This window comes from Nicotiana tomentosiformis, chromosome 2 (genome assembly GCF_000390325.3).
Source record: "Nicotiana tomentosiformis chromosome 2, ASM39032v3, whole genome shotgun sequence".
NCBI classification, from domain to species: domain Eukaryota; kingdom Viridiplantae; phylum Streptophyta; class Magnoliopsida; order Solanales; family Solanaceae; genus Nicotiana; species Nicotiana tomentosiformis.
This window is the reverse complement of record NC_090813.1, coordinates 76,836,318-76,859,523: the sequence shown is the minus strand read 5'-3', so window position 1 is coordinate 76,859,523 and position 23,206 is coordinate 76,836,318. Positions and strand designations below refer to the sequence as shown.

The window sequence follows — 23,206 nt, the reverse complement described above, 5'->3', positions numbered from 1 at the left end:
ATATACTGACTTATACATATGACGTACTGGCCTATAAGGTCATTCTAGTATCCGTATACATGATATCTGTCTACAAGCCTTTAAGAGTACATAAATATCATAAAGGTCGGGACAGAGCCCCGCCATACCAAACAATACATATTCAAATCATACTAACCAAATAGGTAACTCCGGAGCAAGTGGAGTGCACAAACACCTTCTGCTGAGTTGATAGCCTACAAGGAGAACTCTCAACCTGTCTATCGGGACCTGCGGGCATGAAACGCAGCGTCCCCGGGAAAAAGGGATATCAGTACAAATAAAGTACCAAGTATGTAAGGCATGCCAGTAGTATATAAAAGACATGAAAAAACATGGAGTAAAGAACTCAACCTGAAATTCTGAATAGCTCTGTGAATCATGAAAATTTATAATGTCATGCATGTGCGTATAAATATCATACCATGCATAGGTATATGCATTCATAACATCATCAGGCCTCTGAGGCCATCCCATCATATCATCTCGGCCACTGTGGGCAAAATCATTAACGTATACCAACTGATGAGGTGGTGGTGCGTATAAAACGCCATAACCTTTTCCCATATCCCATATACATATAATATACGCGTATATAACGCCTCCGGTCATGGGTCAATGTACATGTATAAATGCATGAAATGCATAAGAAATACGTTAATAAGATTTCTCGAATATCATAAAATCAATATGCCTTTCGGACAAACTTTATCAAGTACGTATTTTTATGAGACCCATGAATAGAGGATATAATAATAATTCACATGGAAAATCAAGAATATAGACATCCCTAGTATTTCTATGAATAGAGTCATTTATGAAAGTTGCGTATTTGCTCTTTTTTGTATCGTACGGATCATGCCAAAAGGAAAGGAGGGATAGCCTTAACATACCTTAACTCCGTTGAGTCCTTAATACCTTCCAAGAAATTCTTCAAACAACTCAATCCAATCTACAACATCATAAAGAGATTCAAAATCAGTGTTGAGTAAAGGCTAAGTCCTCAACTTACACTAGTAGCTCGTTTACGTAAATTTGGGCAGCATCTCCCGTGTAACTAGGCCCTCCTCCTCCAATACCATATACCAACAACAACAAGAACATAACAATAATAACATGTAAGCATCATTTTCCAACCTTATCTCCATCACAATATACCACAAAACAGCTCACTCACCATAATCACTTCATACATAAAACGACAACCAAAGTAGTGTCAAACAACTTAAAAAACTGTAACGATGAACGACCAGCCCACCATTCTATCATTATGTGGTGTTTTTACACACTATTTGTCCTCCAAAACTTCATTCAAAAGTAGAAAAATAGACAGCCCAAAGGCAACACGAAACAACCCACAAAACAGTCCACTACAAGTCAAATAACTCGAACCCACGGCTTCCGATCACCGTCCCGTGAGTTCTAACTATTAGAAAATGAATTTATGAACTTTTCTTGATATTTTAAAGCTTAAATACAGAAATTAAGAATTTTTATTAACTATTAAATACATTCCAAAACTCAAACTATAAAAAAAAAAAAAGAGGCGATATAGCGATACTTACGTCGTAGGGATCATTTTAATGTTATCGCTTCTTGATTTCGTGTTCGAGATCATAGTCTTGTTTGAAGCACTATTAGAGAGCTCAAGCAAAATTTTTATGGAGTTCTCTTGTCAGATGCTATGTAAAAATGAAGAGAGAGAGACGAGTTAACAAAATATATATCAACTTTTAAAAAGTCAAAAGGTGCTAGCTTGGCACCCTCTGATTCGCCCATTTTCCGACACTTATATCTTTTTATCCGGATATCGTATGAATGAACGGTTAAGAGTGTTGGAAACTACATTCCAAGACCTTCAATTTGGTATATAATATGTCCCAAAAAGACTTCATATAGTCCACGAAATATATTTCTCAAAAGGCTCTGTTACAGGGCAAATCCTTAGTTGGTTTTTCCGCAACTTTAATCCGATTTTTTCCAAACATTATATGTTTTATCCAAACATCATATATAGTCATATTATGAATTTAAACTCATTTAAATCATGATTAACAAGTCTCGTAGTCATTATACGTCACCTTGCGACGCACAGGGTGTAACAGGCAGGTTCGAAAGCTGAGGTCGAATAATATTGCTTCTGTGAAAATTCAGTGGAGGGGTCAGCCGGTCGAGGAGGCAACTTGGGAGACCGAGCATGATATGAGCAGCAGTTATCCTCATCTTTTCACCACTTCAGGTATGTCTCTATGCTCGTTCGAGGACGAACGATTGTTTTAAGAGGGGGAGGATGTAACGACTCGGCCGGTCATTTTGAGTGTACTAGCCCCGATCCCCTATTTACTATTTTTTCCATATCTGTTTCTACTTATGTGATTTGCCGGGAGTTCTTATTTTTGGTTTCGGAGTATTTTGGGATACTTAGTCCCTAAAATAGAAGCTTAAGTCTTAGGATTTTTCGTAGTCGTAACTATGTGAAGATGACTTGAGAATGGATTTCCATCGGTTCCGTTAGCTCCGTTGGATGATTTTGGACTTAGGAGCGTGTCCGGACTGTAAATTTGAGGTCTGTAGCTAATTTAGGCTTGAAATGGTGAAAGTCGAATTTTTGAAAAGTTTGACCGGGGGGTGACTTTTTGATAGCTGGGTCAGATTCCGATTCTGGAAGTTGAAGTAGGTCCGTAATGTTGAATATGACTTGTGTGCAAAATTTGAGGTCAATCAGGCATGGTTTGGTATGATTCGGCGTCGTTTGTAGAATTCGGAAGTTTAGAAGTTCTTTAGGCTTAAATCCGAGTGTAATCGGTATTTTGGTGTTGTTTTGAGTAATTCGAAGGTTCGACTAAGTTCGTATTGGGTTATATGACTTGTTGGCATGTTTGGTTGAGGTCCCGGGGGCCTTGGGTAGATTTCGGGTAGTTAACGGGCTTGATTTTTGAGTTGATGAAGCAGTTAAAGAGTTGTTGCTACTGGTGTAACCTCACCTATGAAGTGGGCACCGCAGGTGCGAGCACGCAGAAGCGTGGCATGAATCGTAGATACGGGCATGGCCATGAAGGACGGGGGTCACAGGTGCGAAGAATTTCCCGCACCTACGGCAGCGCAGATGCGGACAAGTGAACGCAGGTGCGGGGGCAGCTAAGAGAAAGTGACTTCGCAGAAATGAGGCCAGGGCCGCAAATGCTCGTTCGTAGGTGAGGAACCTGGAGCGCAGGTGCGGGCCCTGGAGGTGCAAGTGACTTTCGCAGAAGCGACATTTTCACCGCAGATGCGGCGTCGCAGGGGTTCGCGATTTTAGTCTTATTTCAACATTTTGGACTCGGACTTAGGCGATTTTGGAGAAGATTTTCGAGGTAATTATTGAGGTAAGCTTCTTGTACTCGTTTTGGATCATAAAACTTGTTTCCCCACTGATTTTTCCACCTAATTAATGAGATTTTGAAGTGAAATTTGGGGGTTTAGGGCTTGAGAATTGGAGAGTAGATTTTGGGGATTTAGATGACCAAATCGTGTCGGATTTTGATAAATTTAGTATGGTTAGACTCGTGAGTAGATGGTGTTCATATTTTGTGACTTTTGTTAGATTTCGAGACGTGGGCTCGGGGCCGGCTTTTGACCAATTTCGGATTTTAGCTTGTCATTTCGTATTTTTCTTATGGAATTGATTCCTTTAGCCTATATTAATTATCTCGTACTGCTTGTGGCTAGATTCAGGGCATTTGGAGACTGATTCGGGGGGCAAAGGCATTGCGGAATAGGATTTTGCGCTGTTTGAGATAAGTAACAGTTTTAAATCTGGTCCTGAGGGTATGAAACCCCGGATTATTGGATTATGTGAGTATTTTGGAGGTGAAGCACATGCTAGGTGACAGGCATGCGGGCGTTCACCGTAGGAATTGGGACTTAGTCCATTCCATGAAACTGTAAAGTTGAATAACTTATTGCTAGCTATATGCTCTTCCTGTGTTATAGAAATTTTGCTGCAAATCATGTTAGAAGTCATGCTTAGGTTATGTGATGGTACTGTTGGGACCTGCAGAGGTCGCGTACTTGTTGAATTACTTGCTGATTGTTGTCTTGTACTCATTCATGGTTTTACTTGCGTATCATATCTCAGCCTCTTCTTGATTCTTGTTGATACACTATGTTATCTTTGTATGGGACGATCTTTGTGATTTCTGAGAGCTCGAGAGATTAGAGAGGTTGATGACTGAGTGAGGTCGAGGTCATGTCTGTGAGGTATTGATTCTATGGCACGTGAGGTGTCCGTGCAGCACGTGAGTTATCTGTGCGGTTTCACATATTGATATTATGGCACGTGAGTTGTCCGTGCAACACGTGAGTTGTCCATGCGGTTCCACATATTGATACTATAGCACGTGAGTTATCTGTGCAGCACATGAGTTGTCCGTGCAAATATAGCGCTTGGGCTGAAAGGATCCCCTTCGGAGTCTTCACACCCCCAGTGAGCGCAGGTACCTATTGAGTGTGAGTACTGAGGGCTGAGAGCCGAGTGATTTGAGTTGTTGTGACGAGTTGAGTGACTGTTGCCCTGAGAGGCTGTACTTGCTTTTTTATTTATTGATGCACTTAGTTGCTATCTGTCATTGTTGTAAAATTTCTGAAAGATTCTATATCCGAATTTACCTACACTGTAACTGTATAAAACTGATTTGATTTGAACTACTGGATTCGAAAGCATGTCTATTCTTTGCTAGTATTATTGAAAATGAACTGTATTTGTATAACACGTCACTACCTTCTTAGTTCCTTTTTTATTTATGTTACTTGTTGAGTTGGTTGTACTCATGCTATACCCTGCACTTTATGTGCAGATCTAGGTATATTTGATCACGGAGGTCATTGAGTTCGTGCGCGATCAAGCACCGGAGACTATAAGGTAGTTGTCGGCGTCCGCAGACCTTGTCTCTCCTTCTATGTTTTCCTTCTTTTTTGTATTGATACTTAGACACTGTTTTATTAGACTGGACAACTAGATGCTCATGACTCAGTGACACCCCGATGTCGGGCTACTTTTCTGCACATATGTTTTATTTGGATTTTACCCCTATTTTTATAAAAAAACTCCGGTTATTTTAAATGTCTTAATTCATTTCTGTTAGATTTTGAAAGTGTTTTGAAAATGTCGGCTTGCCTAGTATCACGATAAGCGCCATCACGACGGGTTAGGTTTTGGGTCGTGACATTGTATAGGAAGGAAAAAAGGGATTTTTACATTCCTATACTATATATGAAACTTTATTACCCTCCCTAATCAAGTTTTAATTTATTTATATGAGCATATACAATTTGCCAATTATATACAAAAATAGATTCAAATGAATATCCCTTTATATTAGGAATTGAATAGGGAATCCCCATCCCTACGCTCTCTCTCTCTCTGTCTCTGTTTCTCTCTCTTTGTTTCTCTCTTTTTCTCCTTATTTGTTCTTTTCCCAATTTTCTTCCTTCGTTTTTCTCTGCTTTTCATCTTTTTTTTCTCTAGGAAATTTATCAATGAATTTCAATTGTTACAATATAGAGTTTTAACTTAGCAATTTTTTTTTCATGTTGCACAATTGGTGTTCGAATTGAAATTGTCAATCAATAAAATTTAAAGGTATTTGATTCTCCACCATTGACAACCATTGAAAAGCTACGAAGCTTTGAATTCAAATTTGGGTTTTCAAAAACCATTGTTTGTTTGAATTGGGTATTGTTGCAAATAATTAAAAATATTTTTTGGAGTTTATATCTCAATTTTGAGGGTATTTGGTGAAGATAAGACTTGATTTTGGCCGAATTGCAGAAGAAGAAGAAGAAGAAGAAGAAGAAGAAGAAGAAGAAGAAGAAGAAGAAGAAGAAGACATGACATACAATATACTAACAAAATTGTATTAAAGTTGTATGTAAATTGTATTCTGTTGTACTTATATATTTTTTATTTGAATATTGTATGAAAATTAAAAAAATAGTTGTATAATATATGAATTATTGCATGAAATTTATATTTAAGTTATAAATACTATCTTTTTACATAAACTTGTTGATATGTATCAAAATTGTATTAAGAAAGGAATTTTTGATTGAAATTTCCGAGAGAAAGAAGAACACACCACATATAAAATATATACAAATCATATACAAAATACATACAAAAGATATATTGTATAAAATTTGTATGAAAATTGTATTTAAGTTGTACGGTGTTGTAGTTGTATTTAACCGGGTTAAAATGATGTATGAAAGTTATGGATAAGTTATAAAAAAGTTGTATACTATATAATTAGTCGTATAAAATCTATTTTTTGTTTATATATTGTTATAGATGTATCAAATTTGTATTAAAATTAAATATTCCGGCATTCGGAATTCCTTTTGATAATTAAACTAAAGAATTTAATTAGTTAAATAAATTAAATTATTAGTTCAAATAAAATATTATTATATTCTTTGCTAGCACAGAGGATATATAATTAATATTGTGGACAAATTAAAGTTTTCTATTTGGAATAAAAAATTAAATTATATATGTTGGTTGAAGTATATATGTGAAATATATTTAGCACTCACAATTAATATTTATATATATAATAGTTGTATGCAAAATATTAGTAAATACTCAATCCAGTTTGAAATTGGATAGTTGTAAAGTAAAGGACGTGTAAGTCAATCCAATTTTGAATTAGATTGTCGTGAAAATCTGTCCATAAGGACATTCGGCATCCGGCAGAATCTTTCCATTAAGAATGTGATTCAATGTTTCCGATTTTTCTTTAGAGAGGAAGTAAATCTTAAATAATACTTTCCTCCTTTTCATTTTACATTAATACTACAGTTAAGTCACTATGGGAAAGAGAAGAGGAGGAAAAAAGAAAAATAGTGTAATTGAATTCTCTAATTTAAAGCACTAATAAATGATTATATGTGGAGAGAGGAGGCAGAGAATAATGAAAGAGGAGAGGAGAAAAAAAAGGGAAAAGGTAACTAAATCTCCTAATTTAAGGCACTAATAATAGATTGCATATAATTTGTAAGTAATCTTTGTTTAGGATGGATAATATACAAAACTAGGATAATTTTGATAAATAAGATTCAAATATTGCATATGAAAGGAAAAACTTCCTTCTTGAAATAGCCCAAAGAAGTAATTTGTAAAAGGCTGGCCCATTAGACCAATTGATATGAGGATTTCTTTTAAAAGGATAATCTATGTGGTCTACCTATTAAAAATATCAGTTAACTCCATATACTTTTAAAATATTTATTTTACATGCTATACCTACTTTATAAAACTTTATTTACTTCTTAAATCTTTAATATCATTATATGCCATTAAACATATCCCATCTTTTAAGGGACTATATTATCTTTCACTCCAACTTAATAAATTCCTTAAAATACTCCATCATCCTACGGAATTAGGATTATATATTTTCACCAGAAAAATTCCAACCCTAATAATTTCTCTTGTTCTAAAAAAAAACAACCCTCTCTATTCTTTTCTATGACACGGGGACGCAGAAGGAAGAAGAATATTTAAATGGAGCATTTGTTATGTACAAGACATTACCTCTTTACCATTTATTTGTCAGATGAAGTGTTTCATCTTTTTTGTTTTTCTCTTCTATCTATGTAATCAAAAGAAAAGTTAAAATAACGTAAAAATATTTTAATTTGGGATACAGTATCTAAACTAAAAAAAATATTAGAATATACTAATATTCAAACTAATATATACACCACAATATTCTAATGAAAAATACAATATTCAAATCAAACATGCCATAATATTCTAATTTGGAATACAATATTCAAACTAAACATACCACAATTTTCTAATAGAATACGATATTCAAACCAAACATACCACAATATTTTAATGTGGGATATATTATCCAAACCAAATTAAACGTAACAAATTACAATAGATTAATGAAGAATATAGTATTCAAACCAGCATACCATAATATTCTAATAAAGAATACAATATTCAAAATCAAACATATCAGAATATTCTAATTTGGAATACAGTATTCAAACCAAATATACCACAATATTCTAATTTGAAATACAGTATTCAAACTAAATATAACGTAATATTCTAATTTAAAATACAATATTTAAATCAAACATACTTTTATTTTTTTTTGTTGTGTATATATTGTTTTACTTGGAATATTAACATACTTTAATAGTATATAATGACTAGTTTACTGTATAATGTTTTATTGGATACAAGAAAATAACGACAAAGGCTCCCATAATAAATAAATAAATAAATACAATGGATAATATTTTTTTTATGCTTTAATTTTATGTCCAAGTTTAAAATGGATGTAGTAAGATTTTGGATTTGCTTCGTATATATAATTTCCTTTAATTTAGGCGACAAATTTGTTAGGTAGGCGACTAATTGAATATGTGGAGTAATTAATTAATGTGTACTACATGTAATTTTATAACTGAAATATATAGTGTTAAGTGTTCTTTAGAGGGTATATGGTGTAAAGTTCCCTTTTTAGAAAAGCAAAAATCTGAACTATATTTTGCGAAAAAATTGCAGCTAACGATGTTTAGATTCAATAGAGTTCTTGGGTAGAAATAGAGCAAATAATGCAATGATGAAACTGTTAGGATTTAAGGGCAATATAAAACTTGAATCACACGAGAATATTTCCTCTCTGATTCTAGGTTTGCTCATAAATTAGAATAGCCATGATATATAACTTGTAAAAGGCCAACTCATGGAACCACTATGTAAAAGGCCAATTATATCCCTTCCAATTTTGAACAATTCAATGATGGAGAATGGAACAGATTGACAACATAAACAAGCTAAAGCCTCTTTAGCTATTTGGGTACAAAGAAGAGCTAACCAGCTGAGAAATCAATGTCTAAATTCTATATACATAAACCAAAAAAACCCAACTGGAAAACTCAAAATGTATGCTTAGGTACCCTTGATAATACCATAGAAATTGGCATTTCTGATATCTGCACCATCAGGTTAAGAAGAGCTAGGACGACACGTTTGAGTTGGTGACACAGGTTAAATGACTTTGCTGATGGGGAGGCCATGGATTTCGTTCCGGTTGACATGGTACAGGAGCAGGATTAGCAATAAAAGTTGGGATGTCATCTCCTGGCATCAACACTGAAACTTCCCTTGCATTTGTAGATACCTGCAGAAGCAACCAAAGGTTTCAACATGTTATGTATATATGTACTACCTCATGCACCGTTGGCCTTAAGAAGAGTGAATCCAAACAACTAGCCTCCCTCCTAGTATGAACATAAAACAACCGCGTTGCAGTGGAAGTAAACTAGATGATAAGAGACATAGATCAAATTGCAACTTATAAAAAGACATTATCACATTTTAACAAGCTCTCTATGTCAGCTAATCAATAATCACATCATTCAAACTTATTTGGAAAATCTACTACATTGAGTCACCGAGCAAGCGATAGACTTTTCTTGAAGCAGAAGAAGACATTTGCCAGGAAAAGGAGTTCTTTTTCTTCCTCACTACTATCAGATCATTCAAAGTTTTCTGCGTGTCATAACAATCTATATACTAACGGATCCTGTCCAAATGAATGCATGTCATGTATGGTAATGGTAAAGCAGAAGCAGTCATCTTTTGGATTGTCAAAAACTGAGCTCAGCTAAGATTTGACTATATTCCGTGTCTTCCCATTTTGTTGGAGGGGTTTGAAGGCTGAGTAAGATGGAGAAGACAATCCTATTCATATATCCTTAATGTTATTTCAAGCTTTCCCATTCTTAGTTATGTTAATCCAAGGGACTAGTGTTTGATCTTATATATGTAGGCATGCATTTTCTGCTGGAAGAGATGGACATGCATGTCATGTCAAAGGTTTCTCTATATACCAATCAAAGTATCAAACAACAAATCACAGCTAAATAATTGTTGCTTTATGGGGCACTAAAACACCCAATAATTGTAGGCCAACACAGCTCTGAACATCACTATGATAATACAACACGATACCTTTTGCTGCACTTAATTAGTTTTTTACATTTCATTTTCCAATGTTATTTGTGGAAGTCCAAGTACCTATCATTTGTCTACATTTCACATTGTGTTTTAACTCCAGGGCTGAGTGTTTTATTTTATGGGGTATAAATATGAGTGCTTTCCAGTATATAGAAATCCCCCAATTAACCCCCACAAAGGTCAAGCATTGGGAACTTAGTATCTAAATATAAATGAAGCAGGCTTAGCATATTAAGCCTGTATGTGCATCTGTAAGAACTATTAGCAGACACTAACAATAGACTAATCATTTTAAAAGTTAATAAAGTTCCATCACTAAAAAGGCACTAGGATTAAGAGAAAGAGGACAAAGTTCCCAATAAAGGTAAAAACTTGCGGTTTAATGATCGCTTTTCTTACTATGAGAAAAATAGAAAAGTTCATCCGACGTTATAGCTTAGCAATTTAGAAAAAAATTGCTGAGATGCCGAGGAGAAGGAACTGTTCATTATGAAAGCAGCCGAGGGTCTTTCGGAAACAATCTCTCTGCCTTCTTGAAGGTAGAGGTAAGGTGTGCGTACATACTACTTTACCCAGACCCCACTTGTGAGTTTATACTGAGGTTATTGTTGTTGTTGTTCATTGTGAAAGTACAAGGCACCTATTTGTCTATAATAGGTGTAATATAGGAGGGAAACTATAGTCCTTTTGGCAAACTAATTTATTTCAAATATTTGACATTTTAAAAACACAAGAAGTCATTTATCAGTACTTTTCCCCCAAATCTACCCTTACTATTCTAATTATTGAAGTGCTAATTAAATGAGATGTTTAATAGTTTAGACAAATATTCTTATGTCAAGGTTATTGAATGTATTTCTTAAGAAATAAGGCAAAAACCTCAAAAGACAGATAGTATAAACAGAAAATAGTGGAACAAGAATAACAAAGATTTTCTGAGGGAAGGCAGCCTGTCTCAAAGTCAAGGAGTATTACATGGAGGACATCATTAACATTTGCGGTGATGGGCTATTTAATGTACAAAGGGGGGTGGGGCAAAGCCTTAATATACAAAAATCAACAAAGTAGGCATAAAGTCCCAGATCTCATTAAACAGGGACCAACTGAAAAGCTAACTTCTTAAATGGTAGAGGGGCCATTGGCCATTGCTCAAACACTAAATCAATGGGAGTGTTTTTTCGTGTATCATAATTTGAGGAACATGCACATGCAAATATATTATTTTCAAATTCATAAACTTACTGAAAATTTGCTTCTTATCTTTTATTCTTTAGCAAAAGTTTTATAAGCTTCACAACTTGGGTTTCTTTAAAAAAGCATATGGGGTTTTGCCTTATCCCATCACTCCCCCCCCCCCCCCCCCCAAAAAAAAAAATAAAAAAAAGAAATTAATATAGTAACATTCAAAAATAAAGGAAATAAATTAATTTTTCAAAAAAGAAGAACTGATGGGAGAACTTAGGAATTCTTTTCCAAGTGACTGAAAATGGCCGAGATGTATCAATTATATGGAATTTCATTGGTGTAAAGCAACATGTATGACCCTTTCCCATATGGTACAGATTCATTTCAATAAACAGAGAATACGATTTGGAGTAACCAAGAAGAATGCAAAAACACATATATGCAAATTGCAAAGCACATAGAAAAAGAAGACCTATATCACTAAAGAAGGATTAGAATACATTGACACATTGTATAAGTACTCTATCTTTCTAGGCAACCAAAAAATATGAACTAACTGCGAAAAAGAAATGTTAAAAGTTAATTTCCAATTCACCATTTTCTGATAAGACATTAAGGAGAACCAAATTCACAATTATTACAACATTAGTTGGGATAGCAAAAACTTAAACAAAAATTAAGATGCTAATTCAAAACCCCAACTGGTCAGTGCAACAAGAAATTTTAAGTCTTGAAAAAAGGAAGTACACAAACAAGAAATTCAGGTAAAATTCCAAGAAAGACACTTACTTTAGGCGTAGAATAGCCAAGTTTTGGGTTGAATCCTAACTGTGACTCAATATCAACGTGGCGGCGGTGGGCGGAGGGAGTCAAATCCGGCGAGGGTGGTCTGAGGAACCTTTCAAAAATAGCCATAATAAGGAACATAGAGATGAGAATAGCAGTGGCAACAAAACCGAAAGAAACAGCATTCACAGAGTTGTCAAAATGAGTCCAATGATCATCTTTTGTTAAGTACATTGAACCACTTGGTGATGGTGCCCAACCCCATACCCCATCTTCAGCCATATTTTGCTTAAAATGTAAACCTTTAACCAACATAAGAAACTTGGGAATACAGTTATGGTAGAGCTGTTTCAAGATTTTGATACCATTATATAACTGCAAATGGAGTGAGTAGTAGTATTAAATTAAAGAGAGAGAAAAAGATGAAGAGGCCAGACGGGGTGAGTTTGGAAAAGAGAGAAGCTTTGGAATTTGGATAGAGATGAGGCCTTTGCAGGAAATGGTGCAGTACATGGAAAGACTGAGGGGTTGTCTTTATCTTCAGCTCTGTTTAAGTACACACAAAGTTGGAAATATCACCTCTGCCATTGAAATAGACATGTCCATGTCCTCCCGTGCCTTATGTTTTGTACTACTAGGCCTTTTAATGGGAAATAGTTTTTCATTTTGTTTTACTACTTAATTAAAGACATCGTGTTTTTTTTTATTGTAATCTAAATGTACGTAAAAAAGAAGGGTGAGTTTTGTCTCTAAGGTCCAGGAGCTGGTGTTCAAAGGAGAAGGACTTTAACTGTATCCAATGTGCATCTATGGATGCTCTCGTTTGAAATATTAGGTCAGTCAATACAAATACATTAAGCTCCCACCTAAGAAAAAGCCGGACCATATTAGATCTTAGGTAAAAGATGTTATTTTATGTTTTACTGTAGTAATTTATCGTTTTGGTGAATCTATCATCCGGAATTAAATAGAATTGCGTTTTTTTTCCAGAACAAGCAATTTATCCTTTCAATGAATGTGCTATGCCAAACAAAATAAATAAATATAGTAGTAAATAAGTAAAGAAGTGCATCTTTTTCTACAAGTTATATCTTAGTAGAAAACCACAAGTTACAAGTAAAATCTCAATATCTCTTGGTAGGTAGTATGGCATTTTAGAAGGTTTCTTTGGTTAGAGAAGAACTTTAGGTTACTAACTTTTGCTAGTTGTTTGTCTAAAAGAGGTAAAACAAGAAAGAAGCAAGTTTTGTAAAGTTACTCCAAGAAGCTTTTTCTCAATCTTTGAAGCATACGGAGAAAAGATAGAGCTATGGTTGTTAACGAAACAGCTCAAAGCATAAAAATTGAATTACAATACTATGAAATTGAATTCAGTAATCTCCTAATAATGTTGCCCTTTTTAGTAGGCGTTTGAACCTAAAAATTGTATTTTTTGAAAGAAAAAAAAGGTACTCCGGTATTTGGAGTTAAGTTGAAAATAGTATTTGGAATTTAAAATTATGTTTGCACATGTATTTTACTTGGAAAAACGTTGTTGTTTTGTGAGTGGAAAAATAGTTTTTCTGAAAATTTTGAAAAAGTGGCCTTTGAAAAACTCAATTTCAGTCACGATCCCAATTTTTCTCTGTAGGATGTCATGATGGCACCTAATCTTTACGACTAGGTAAGCCTAACAATAACAATAACTTGGCAGAGATAATTATCAAAATACTAAAACAAAGTTGAATAACGGATATAGCCTTCCGATACAAAACATAATCTCAATAATACGCTCCCCAAAACAGGTGAAACTGAGTCATAAGGTCTATATAGTAAAACTAGGATAACTATTACATTACTGTCCGAAAGAACTACAATAGTAAACAAAATAAAATGGAAGGTAACTCCGAGGCCTGCGGGCATGGAGCAAATATAACTTGAAGTCTCCCAAGCGGCAACTCAATCAACTATAGCGTCCGGCACGGGCAGACATGCCTGGATCTGCACAAAAAATATGCACAAGCGTAGTATGATTACACCACAACGGTACCTAATAAGTATCGAGCCTAACCTGAGTAGAGTAGTGATAAGGGCAGGACAAGATACCTACTAGGATATAAATGAGCAGTATAAAAATGTAATACAAATATAAAATGGAAAGTGAAGAAATAACTGATACGAAACGAGATAGTAAGATGCACTAATACCAGAAATTAAACATGAAAATAGCATAATAGAAGCAACTAAAGAGAACTACAATGATCATATACGGACAACAAATGCTAGAACAACAAAGAATGAAACAACAAAAAATGTTCCTACCAGAACTCTTTGCAATATGAAATAAACAACAAGAATCACAACGAGGTACCGCCTCGTGTATAATGAAATCACAACCGATGTACCGCCTCATATTCATATTTCTCAATTTCAATCACATTCTTTCCTTATACCAGCGCGTGAGCCTTATATTTGAAATAGATTTTGAAAAGTTTTTCCGAAATAGCTACACGCAATTTAGCACACCTTATGACGCCACGTGGCTTCACGTAATACTTAAGTCCCACCTTATATCGCCGCATACATATCAACCCTAAGCCTTATACCGCCGCAAGCACGTTAATATCATATTACAATAATAACTCGCACCACATGTGCCCACATATCACAATTTGCCAATAATCCATAATATCAATGTTTCCACAACAATAGCCCACGGCTCCACCATAACGAGTGCAAGAATATCATCAACAACAATGAGTGTAAAATGCTCAAAAGGAAGATGTTTCAACAATAATAATTTCGCCTCAACATGATATTGATTTTCACTACTTCAATACCAATAACTCAACAATGAGAGAGAATGCATAACCACGATGTTAAACAATGATATCGGCTTTCACCACGAGTGAAAGAGATAACGTGTAGCAATGTCTTCAAATAATGGGAGTCAACAACGAAAGAGATAAAATGAACAATAACTTCAAGTAATGGTAATTAGCAATGAAAGAGGTAACATGAACAATAACTTCAATTAATGATAATCAACAACGAAAGAGATAACATGTATAATTACTTCAAATAATGATAATGAATAATGAAGAGATAGCATGTGACCCTAAATAGGCAACAAGTTCAACTAAAGCATGAGAGCAAATTATTAGTTAGGAGGTAGAACAAGTGTTAACGAAATTATTTAAGAAATATAAGGATAGACTAACACAAGTAAGAATATATTGACTAAGAGAATTAAAACATGATATGTCATTCAATTAAAGCATGTGAATAGTCTAAGTAGCCTAAATCGATCAAATACCACGTACAACCTGTGTACCCACTCGCCACCTTGAGTATACGGATTTCACGTAGCACAATTGAATCAAACAATACCAATCCTAAGGGGTAGTTCCCCCACACGAAGTTAAGCAAGATACTTACCTCAACTAGACCAATTCAACACTCGAAAATAGCTTTTCCCTTAAAATCTGCCTCCACACGACTCAAATCTAACCAAAATCGACTTAATATTATCAAACAATACTAGTGAATTCAATTGGAATAGACATGCAAAAATCTTTACACTTTTCTCCAAAAAATCAACAAAAGTAAACCCGGGGCTCGCCCGGTTAAAACCCGGGTCCAATGGTAGATTCCATCTACCTATGAGCGCACGAGGTCATACATGTGATTAGTTTCAAAATACGAATCAAAAATCGACTCTCAATTTCTTATTTTTCAAAAACTTGACAAAGTTTCACAATTTTTTCACTCTGATTCACACGATTTTGATGTTAAAATATAAGATATGTTGATGGAATATTGTTGAGACAAAAGATGTAACTTGAGTAAGGGGTAGTTTAGTCTATTTATGTGTTAGCAGAATAGTGCATTAGTTAGTCAGTTAAAGAGCATGTGATTGGTTAGAGAGGTAGTTAGAGTAGTTAGTGGAGTTGTGTATATATACATGTTGCTCAGGTAATGCAAAGTAGAGCATTCATTTCTTTTACTGTTGTATTCATCTCGTTGCTCCTCCTCTCTTCTCTCTCTCTCTTCTCCCTCGTCAGTTAAGGTTTATCTCTCTCTCTCTCTCAATCTCTATTTCATCATGGTATCAGAGCTCGAGTACTAAGTCGAAGCTCACAAATCGATCCTCTGCTTTCTCTCCTACTCTGTTACTTTCTTCTATATTCTATTTTTTTCTTCTCTGCAGTCTCAAACAATTAAGATCTCACTTTTCTGATTTGAGGCCCAAAATTTATTCAATGATGGCAATTGATGATTTGGATCACGAAAATGCAACAGTCACAGCTGAAAATGCATCACATGCATCCTCCAATGATGAATTTGAGGAAGGTGTTACAGTTGCAGTCACTCATCCACTATACCTAGCTCCGGGCGACACAAGTGGAATCTCTTTGATTTTGTTCCAACTAATTGGCACTGATAACTACTCCTTATGGTATCGATCTATGCGGATTGCATTACTTATCCGTAATAAATTGGGTATTGTTGATGCCAGGTGGCCAAAAGAGCGGTTTCGTGAGAAGTATTGGTATCAATGGGAACGATGCAATACAATTGTATTGTCATGGCTGATGAACTCAGTTGCACCAGTCCTAATTAGTGGTATTGCTTATGCCACTAATGCACAGAAGGTGTGGACAGATTTACAAGAGAGGTTTGACAAAGTGAATGATACTCGTTGCTACAATTTGCACAAAGAAATTGCCACCCTAAGTCAAGGTACTTCATCTACTTCTGTCTATTATTCAAAGCTCAAGGACTTTTGGGATGAATCTAAGTATGTTATACCCACTCCTGACTGTGATTGTGTCAAGACTAAGGAGTTTATTGTGCATCTTCGAAAGCAAAAAGTGTATCAATTTCTAATGGGCTTGAATGATTCTTACTCTCAAGCTCGTAGTCAAATACTTATGATGAAGCCACTTTCTTCAGTGAATCAAGCATATGCCATTCTTATGAGTGATGAAAGCCAAAGGGCTGTAGCTGCTTCTGCTGGTATTTTAGGATCCTCACCTACTGTAAATGCCACACATTCTTATGATTCAACTGCACTATATAGTGCTAAACCTAGTTTTAATCCAAAATTTAGGAAGAATTACAATATTCAGTATGAATTTTACAAAATGAAGGGTCACAGTAAAGAAAACTGCTACAAAATAATAGGTTATCCATCAGATCATAAATTCAAAAAGAAAGAGGGAGCTGGTGTTTATAATGCAATAGTCGAACCTGGATATACTATGCCTATGTACTCCAATCATGTCTCACAGCAGGCTTCTTAGCAAACTTCAATGCCTCATTTGCCTACATATCAAAAGCCTCAACAGATCATGAATCAAGGAGTTGAATTTTCTCAAGCTGTGAATCAGGCACAGGGTCATTCTGGCACTCTAGCAGGATCCTCCCCTATACAGGCAAAAAGACCTTACACAGTTTCCTCTCCACAGACTCAAGGAAGTGTGTTCCCTTTCACTAAAGACCAGTAGGATCAGATAATGCACATTCTGAACAATTCAACTTCAACTTCCTCTACTCAAGCAAATGTGGCAGGTACTAGCACTGCTCTCTTAGCATCTACTAGTCCACAAGAATGGATTATTGATACGGGAGCAACTAATCATATGGTGTCAGATGCTAACTTGCTTACTAAGACTTCTATAGTTACTCCTTCTAAGCCTAGGACAGTCTTGTTACCTAATGGAGATGTCACTCCAATGACTCACACTGGTGACAACAATATTTCAAACAGAAGCACACTTAAAGATGTATTCTATGTACCTCGGTTCAAGTTCAACTTATTATCAGTCTCCAAAGTGATAAGAGATCTTAAATGCATTGCTTTCTTTTATCCTGATTTCTGTGTCTTTCAGGATCTCTTCAGTGGCAGGGTGAGGGAGATTGGTAGAGAAAGAGATGGTCTATACTTTCTGCAGAAATATGGTGGAAAGATGCTCACTGCAGTATTATTAGCTGCTGCTGGAATAAAGTCAAGGCAGGGTGATACTACAATTGATGTTGCCTTGTGGCATAACAGACTAGGGCATGTATCTAGTATTGTTCTTAGAAAATTGTTTGTTGTCAAACTAGCTAGTATCAATGACACTATCAATAAGTGCAGTGTATGTCCTTGTGCTAGGCAAACCAGGCTGTCATTTCCTTTTAGTTGTATTAAGACTATAGCTGCATTTGATCTAATACATCTTGATGTTTGGGGTCCATATAGTTGTGCAACTTTTGATGGTAATATATATTTTCTGACTGTTGTTGATGACTTTTACCAGGATGACTTGGTTTTTTTTTTACTGAAACTCAAATCTGATGTATGTGTGGTACTTACTCAGTTTATTGTGCTCATTCAAACTCATTTTAACAAAGTTGTAAAGGCAGTCAGGTCAGACAATGGCTCTGAATTTGTCAACTCTACCTGTACCAGATTGTTTTAGAAGTATGGTATCATTCATCAAAGAACATGTGCCTATACTCCTCAGCAAAATAGAGTTACTGAGAGAACGCACAGGCACATCCTAGAAGTCACACGAGCTTTAAAGTTTCAGGCCCATATTCCTATCAAGTATTGGGGGAATTGTGTGCTTGCAGCAGTGTACTTCATAAATAGGATGCCATCTTCTGTTCTTCATGGCCTTTCTCCTTTTGAACTATTGTATGGTAGAACACCTAATCTGGGTCACTTCAGAATTCTTGGATGTCTGTGCTATGCCAATCAACTTCATGAAACAGACAAACTCCTGCCCAGGGCTAAGCCAGTTGTTCTCATGGGCTTCTCTGACACTCATAAGGCCTACATTCTACTGGATCTCACTTCTCATTATTTTTTTATCAACAAGGATGTATCATTTAGGGAAGATATATTTCCCTTCAAAGACATCACAGATACATCACCACCTATTTTCTTGCCTCCTGAATTGTCCAGTTCTAGTGAAGAGCAACCTTTACTTCCTCTTGTTCCTGCTAGGCATGAGTCTACTGACTCTTCTTCTCTACACTAATCTGCAGCAGATGTGATGCCTTCTATTCCTCCTTCTATGCCTTCTCAACTCTCCACTGGTCTGAAGAGATCTTTGAGGACAAGGCAGGATCCCATTTGGATGAAGGACTTTGTGTCACAACCTGGACATAAATCTGTTCCCTAATCCATTGCTAACTATGTGTCCTATGATAGAATTTCTCCCAAATATCAGGCATATTTGACTGCATTCTCTACAATACAGGAACCTACTTCTTTTGAGCAAACTGCTCAAGATCCTAGGTAGGTTGAAGCTATGCAAACTGAAATTATTGCACTAGAATCCAACCACACCTGGGATGTGGTGTCCTTACCTGAAGGCAAGGTGCATATTAGTTGTAAGTGGATCTATAAGGTGAAGTACAAAGTTACAGGAGATGTGAAGAGGTTCAAAGCCAGGCTCTTGGCTAAAGGGTACAACTAATAGGAGGGAATTGACTACCAAGAGACATTTAACCAGTTGTTAAGATGGTTACTGTAGAACCATTCTAGTTGTGGCTGCCTCTGAGCAGTGGCATATTCACCAAATGGATGTGTACAATGCTTTTCTTCAGGGAGATCTCTATGATGAGATATATATGACCTTACCTCAGGGCTTTCAGAGCTAGGAGGAGACAAGACCAGCATGTAGACTCTTGAAATCCCTGTATGGGCTCAAACAAGCACCTAGACAGTGGAATGCTAAGCTATCTGAGGCACTTCTGGGACTTGGCTTCATGCAAAGCCAACATGATCACTCATTGTTCATCAAAGGGTTAGGGGAACATATCATAATCATCATAGTATATGTTGATGATATGATAATCAATGGGCCTAATTTGACACTAATAGCTGAGATGAAGACCAAGCTGCAGCTGAAATTCAAAATGAAAGATCTAGGGGTGCTTAAATACTTTTTTGGCATTGAGTTTGCCAGGTCGCAGAGAGGCATCCTGATGCATCAAAGGAAGTACACTCTAGAGCTGGTTTCTGAGCTTGGATTAGGAGCTGCAAAACACGCAGCAACACCTATTGAAGCCAACATCAAATTGACCACTAAGGAATATGATGAACATACTAGTAGCTCTAGTGCAACTGATGATGAAGTGTTAACAGACACCAACCAGTATCAAAGATTACTAGGAAAACTACTCTACCTGACTGTCACAAGGCCAGACATAGCATATAATGTTCAGACACTAAGCCAGTTTATGCATAAATCAAAAAGATCTTATTTGGAAGTTGCTCAAAGGGTGGTTAGATGTGTGAAGAATCAACCAGGTCAAGGCATACTGTTATCTAGCAAACAGAGAAATATTATCACTACATATTGTGATGCAGAATGGGCAGCCTACCCTATCACTAGGAAGTCAGTAACAAGATTCTTCATCAGATATGGTGATTCTATGATATCCTGGAAGTCCAAGAAACAAAGCACCATTTCTAGGAGTTCTGCAGAATCTGAGTACAGAAGTATTGCATCAACTGTAGCTGAATTGGTGTGGATACTTGGTCTGTTCAAAGACATTGGTATAGAAGTTGGCCTCCCTGTGAACATCTACACTGACAGTAAATCAGCAATTCAAATAGATGCTAATCTAGTGTTTCATGAACGAACCAAACATATTGAAATAAACCTTCACTTTATAAGGGAGAAGATACAGAATAGTCTGGTACGAACAGAATATGTAGCTACAAAGGAGCAGTTAGCAGATTCTAACCAAAGGTCTATCACGAGCACAAGACGAGCATTTGTTGTCCAAGCTAGGTGTACTTGATGTCTTCCTACCACCTAGCTTGAGGGAGAGTGTTGAGACAAAAGACGTAACTTGAGTAAGGGGTAGTTTAGTCTATTTATGTGTTAGCAGATTAGTGCATTAGTTAGTTAGTTAATAGAGCATGTGATTGGTTAGAGAGGTGGTTAGAGTAGTTAGTGGAGTTGTGTATATATATACATGTTGCTCAAGTAATGCAAAGTAGAGCATTTATTTCTTTCACTGTTGCATTCATCTCGTTGCTCTTCCTCTCTTCTCTCTCTCTTCTCCCTCGTCAGTTAGGGTTTCTCTCTCTCTCTCTCTCTCAATCTCTATTTCAGCAAATATGATTAGAAATGGATTACAATCACTTACCCAAGGTTTGTAGGTGAAAATCCCCTCTCCATATCGCCTGCTACCGAGTCTAGGGTTCAAAATTGAGAGAATAAGTTCAAAAATCCCGTCTCCCAACCCTTTAACCATATGCAGATATCGCATTTGAGACTCAGGGTTCACATATGCGAACCCCCGCACTTGGGGACCAGGGCTCACATTTGCGAACCCTGATAGCCTTATGCATCATCGCATTTGCGAGAAAGAGGCTTCGCAATTGCGAAGCTGGAAATATTGCAAAAGCGAACAAATGTTCGCAATTGCGAACACTATCCAATTTCTTCTACCTTCATAAATGCGAAGGGGAAGTCGCATTTGCGACAACTGTCCCTTTTCTGTCACCTTCGCAAATGCGATCCTGGTGTTCGCATTTGCGACACCATAGCACAAGACACCTGATTTTATCATTTTCAGTCCAAACCACTCCGGAATATGTCGAGAACTCATCCGAGCCCTCGGAGCTCCAAGCCAAATATTCACACAAGTCTAAAAATATTATACGAACTCGCTCACACGATCAAAACACAAAATAACATCTAAAACAATGAATCGAACACTAAAACGCATGAATTTTAAGGAAATTTTCAAGAATTTCTAAAATAACAGCCATTCGTGCGAATCCTATCAAATCAACTTCAACGACACCAAATTTTGCAGATAAGTTCTAAATACCATAGTGGACTTATTCCAAGTCCCAAAATTAAATTCTGAGTTCGATAGCTAAAAGTCAACCTAGAGTCAAATCTTTCAACTTCAAATTGTCAAATTTCATCAAATCAACATAAATCAGCCTACAAACTTTCGAAATCAATTCCGGGCATACGCCCAAGTCCGAAATCACGATACGCGCTATCTAATCCATAAAAACATAGTACCAGGATCATTTTCACAAAAGTCAAAGTTTGGTCAACATTTTATAATTTAAACTTCTAAGTCGAGAATCGAGGGTCCAAATCAATCAGAAAGCTTTCCGGAATGAAACTAACCGACCCCGCAATTCATAAAATCATAAACACACATGTGTGAAGCAATAAAAGGGGGTAACCTAGGGCAATTACACAAAACGACCGATCATGTCGTTACAATTTCGAAAAATTTCCAAAAACTTACAAAATTTCATGAACAAACACATTTTTTATTTTTTATTTTTTATTTTGAAAAAAAGGAAAAAAATTCATGGACAAAAGTATTTCTTATTTTCATATCAACTATGTAAGAAAGGGGAAGAGGATCTTTTGCTTGAATCATGTGTGAATTTGTACAACTTCGAATCGATTCCTTATTCACTGAATGCTTTGTCAGCAGGAATAACTATTAGCTTGTGCAGGCAGCCTTGTTGCTGAAATAATTAAAAGACAGATAATATTTACACTGTTATATTTTCCAACGGAGAAAATACTTATTATTCCCTCCCTATTTTATTTGTGTTGAAAGTCATTTTACGTTATTTTCTTTCAATTTCTTTGAAATGTCAGAATTTATCTTGAACCATCATAAAAATGCAATATTAAAAATATATTACTTTCCTTTTCTTTTATAAAAACGCAATGTTTTTCTTGAATGTTCCTACACGAATTGCTATACATTTGTCTAATTTTTTATATCCCCCTATCATACTCAAAATATAACTTAAGTATGATTACTCAAAGAAATTTTTAACGTTTTTACTTAAAAGATTTATGTCTTATTGTGCTAACACAATGTTATATATCTATATTTCAATTCCAAAATTTAAGATGATGATTTCAAAACCCATATTAACATTCAAACTCGTATGTTATTTATTTTGAGACGGAGAGAGTAAAAGAGATTGGCATGTGATACAGATTAATACAGCAAGGAAACTGAAAGGTACAAGCAATGGAACCGCAGAGTACAACGTACATAGATAAGGTTCAGTACAGGCCCATTAAATAAGCAGAGCACTTTTTCCGAATAAAAACTGGGTCCAGCCCAATAACGCTTCTGCTTCTGTCTAACTTGGAATAGCCTCTTGTCTTGTCTTTCTTTATCTCAAAAAAGTTTCACTATTCTTCTTGC

At 35.8% G+C, this 23,206-nt stretch overlaps 1 protein-coding gene and 1 long non-coding RNA gene across 2 annotated transcripts; one reads left to right on the top strand and one right to left on the bottom strand.

The window, feature by feature from the left end:
* Positions 1-8,773: 8,773 nt before the first annotated feature.
* LOC104093541 (uncharacterized) lies at positions 8,774-12,545 on the bottom strand. Its single transcript, XR_011413999.1, has 2 exons — positions 12,017-12,545; positions 8,774-9,203 (listed from the first exon to the last, which is right to left on the bottom strand). It is a non-coding gene; the product is annotated as an uncharacterized lncRNA (long non-coding RNA).
* Positions 12,546-16,257: 3,712 nt separating this feature from the next.
* On the top strand, positions 16,258-17,298 carry LOC138905105 (uncharacterized). The gene has a single exon (XM_070193608.1). It carries the CDS (start codon positions 16,258-16,260, stop codon positions 17,296-17,298), a length of 1,041 nt encoding a protein of 346 aa, XP_070049709.1.
* Positions 17,299-23,206: the final 5,908 nt, after the last annotated feature.

Bases quoted from the DNA above. Each gene is read 5' to 3' on its own strand.
- LOC138905105 (XM_070193608.1), top strand. From the start codon at position 16,258: ATGGCAATTGATGATTTGGATCACGAAAATGCAACAGTCACAGCTGAA.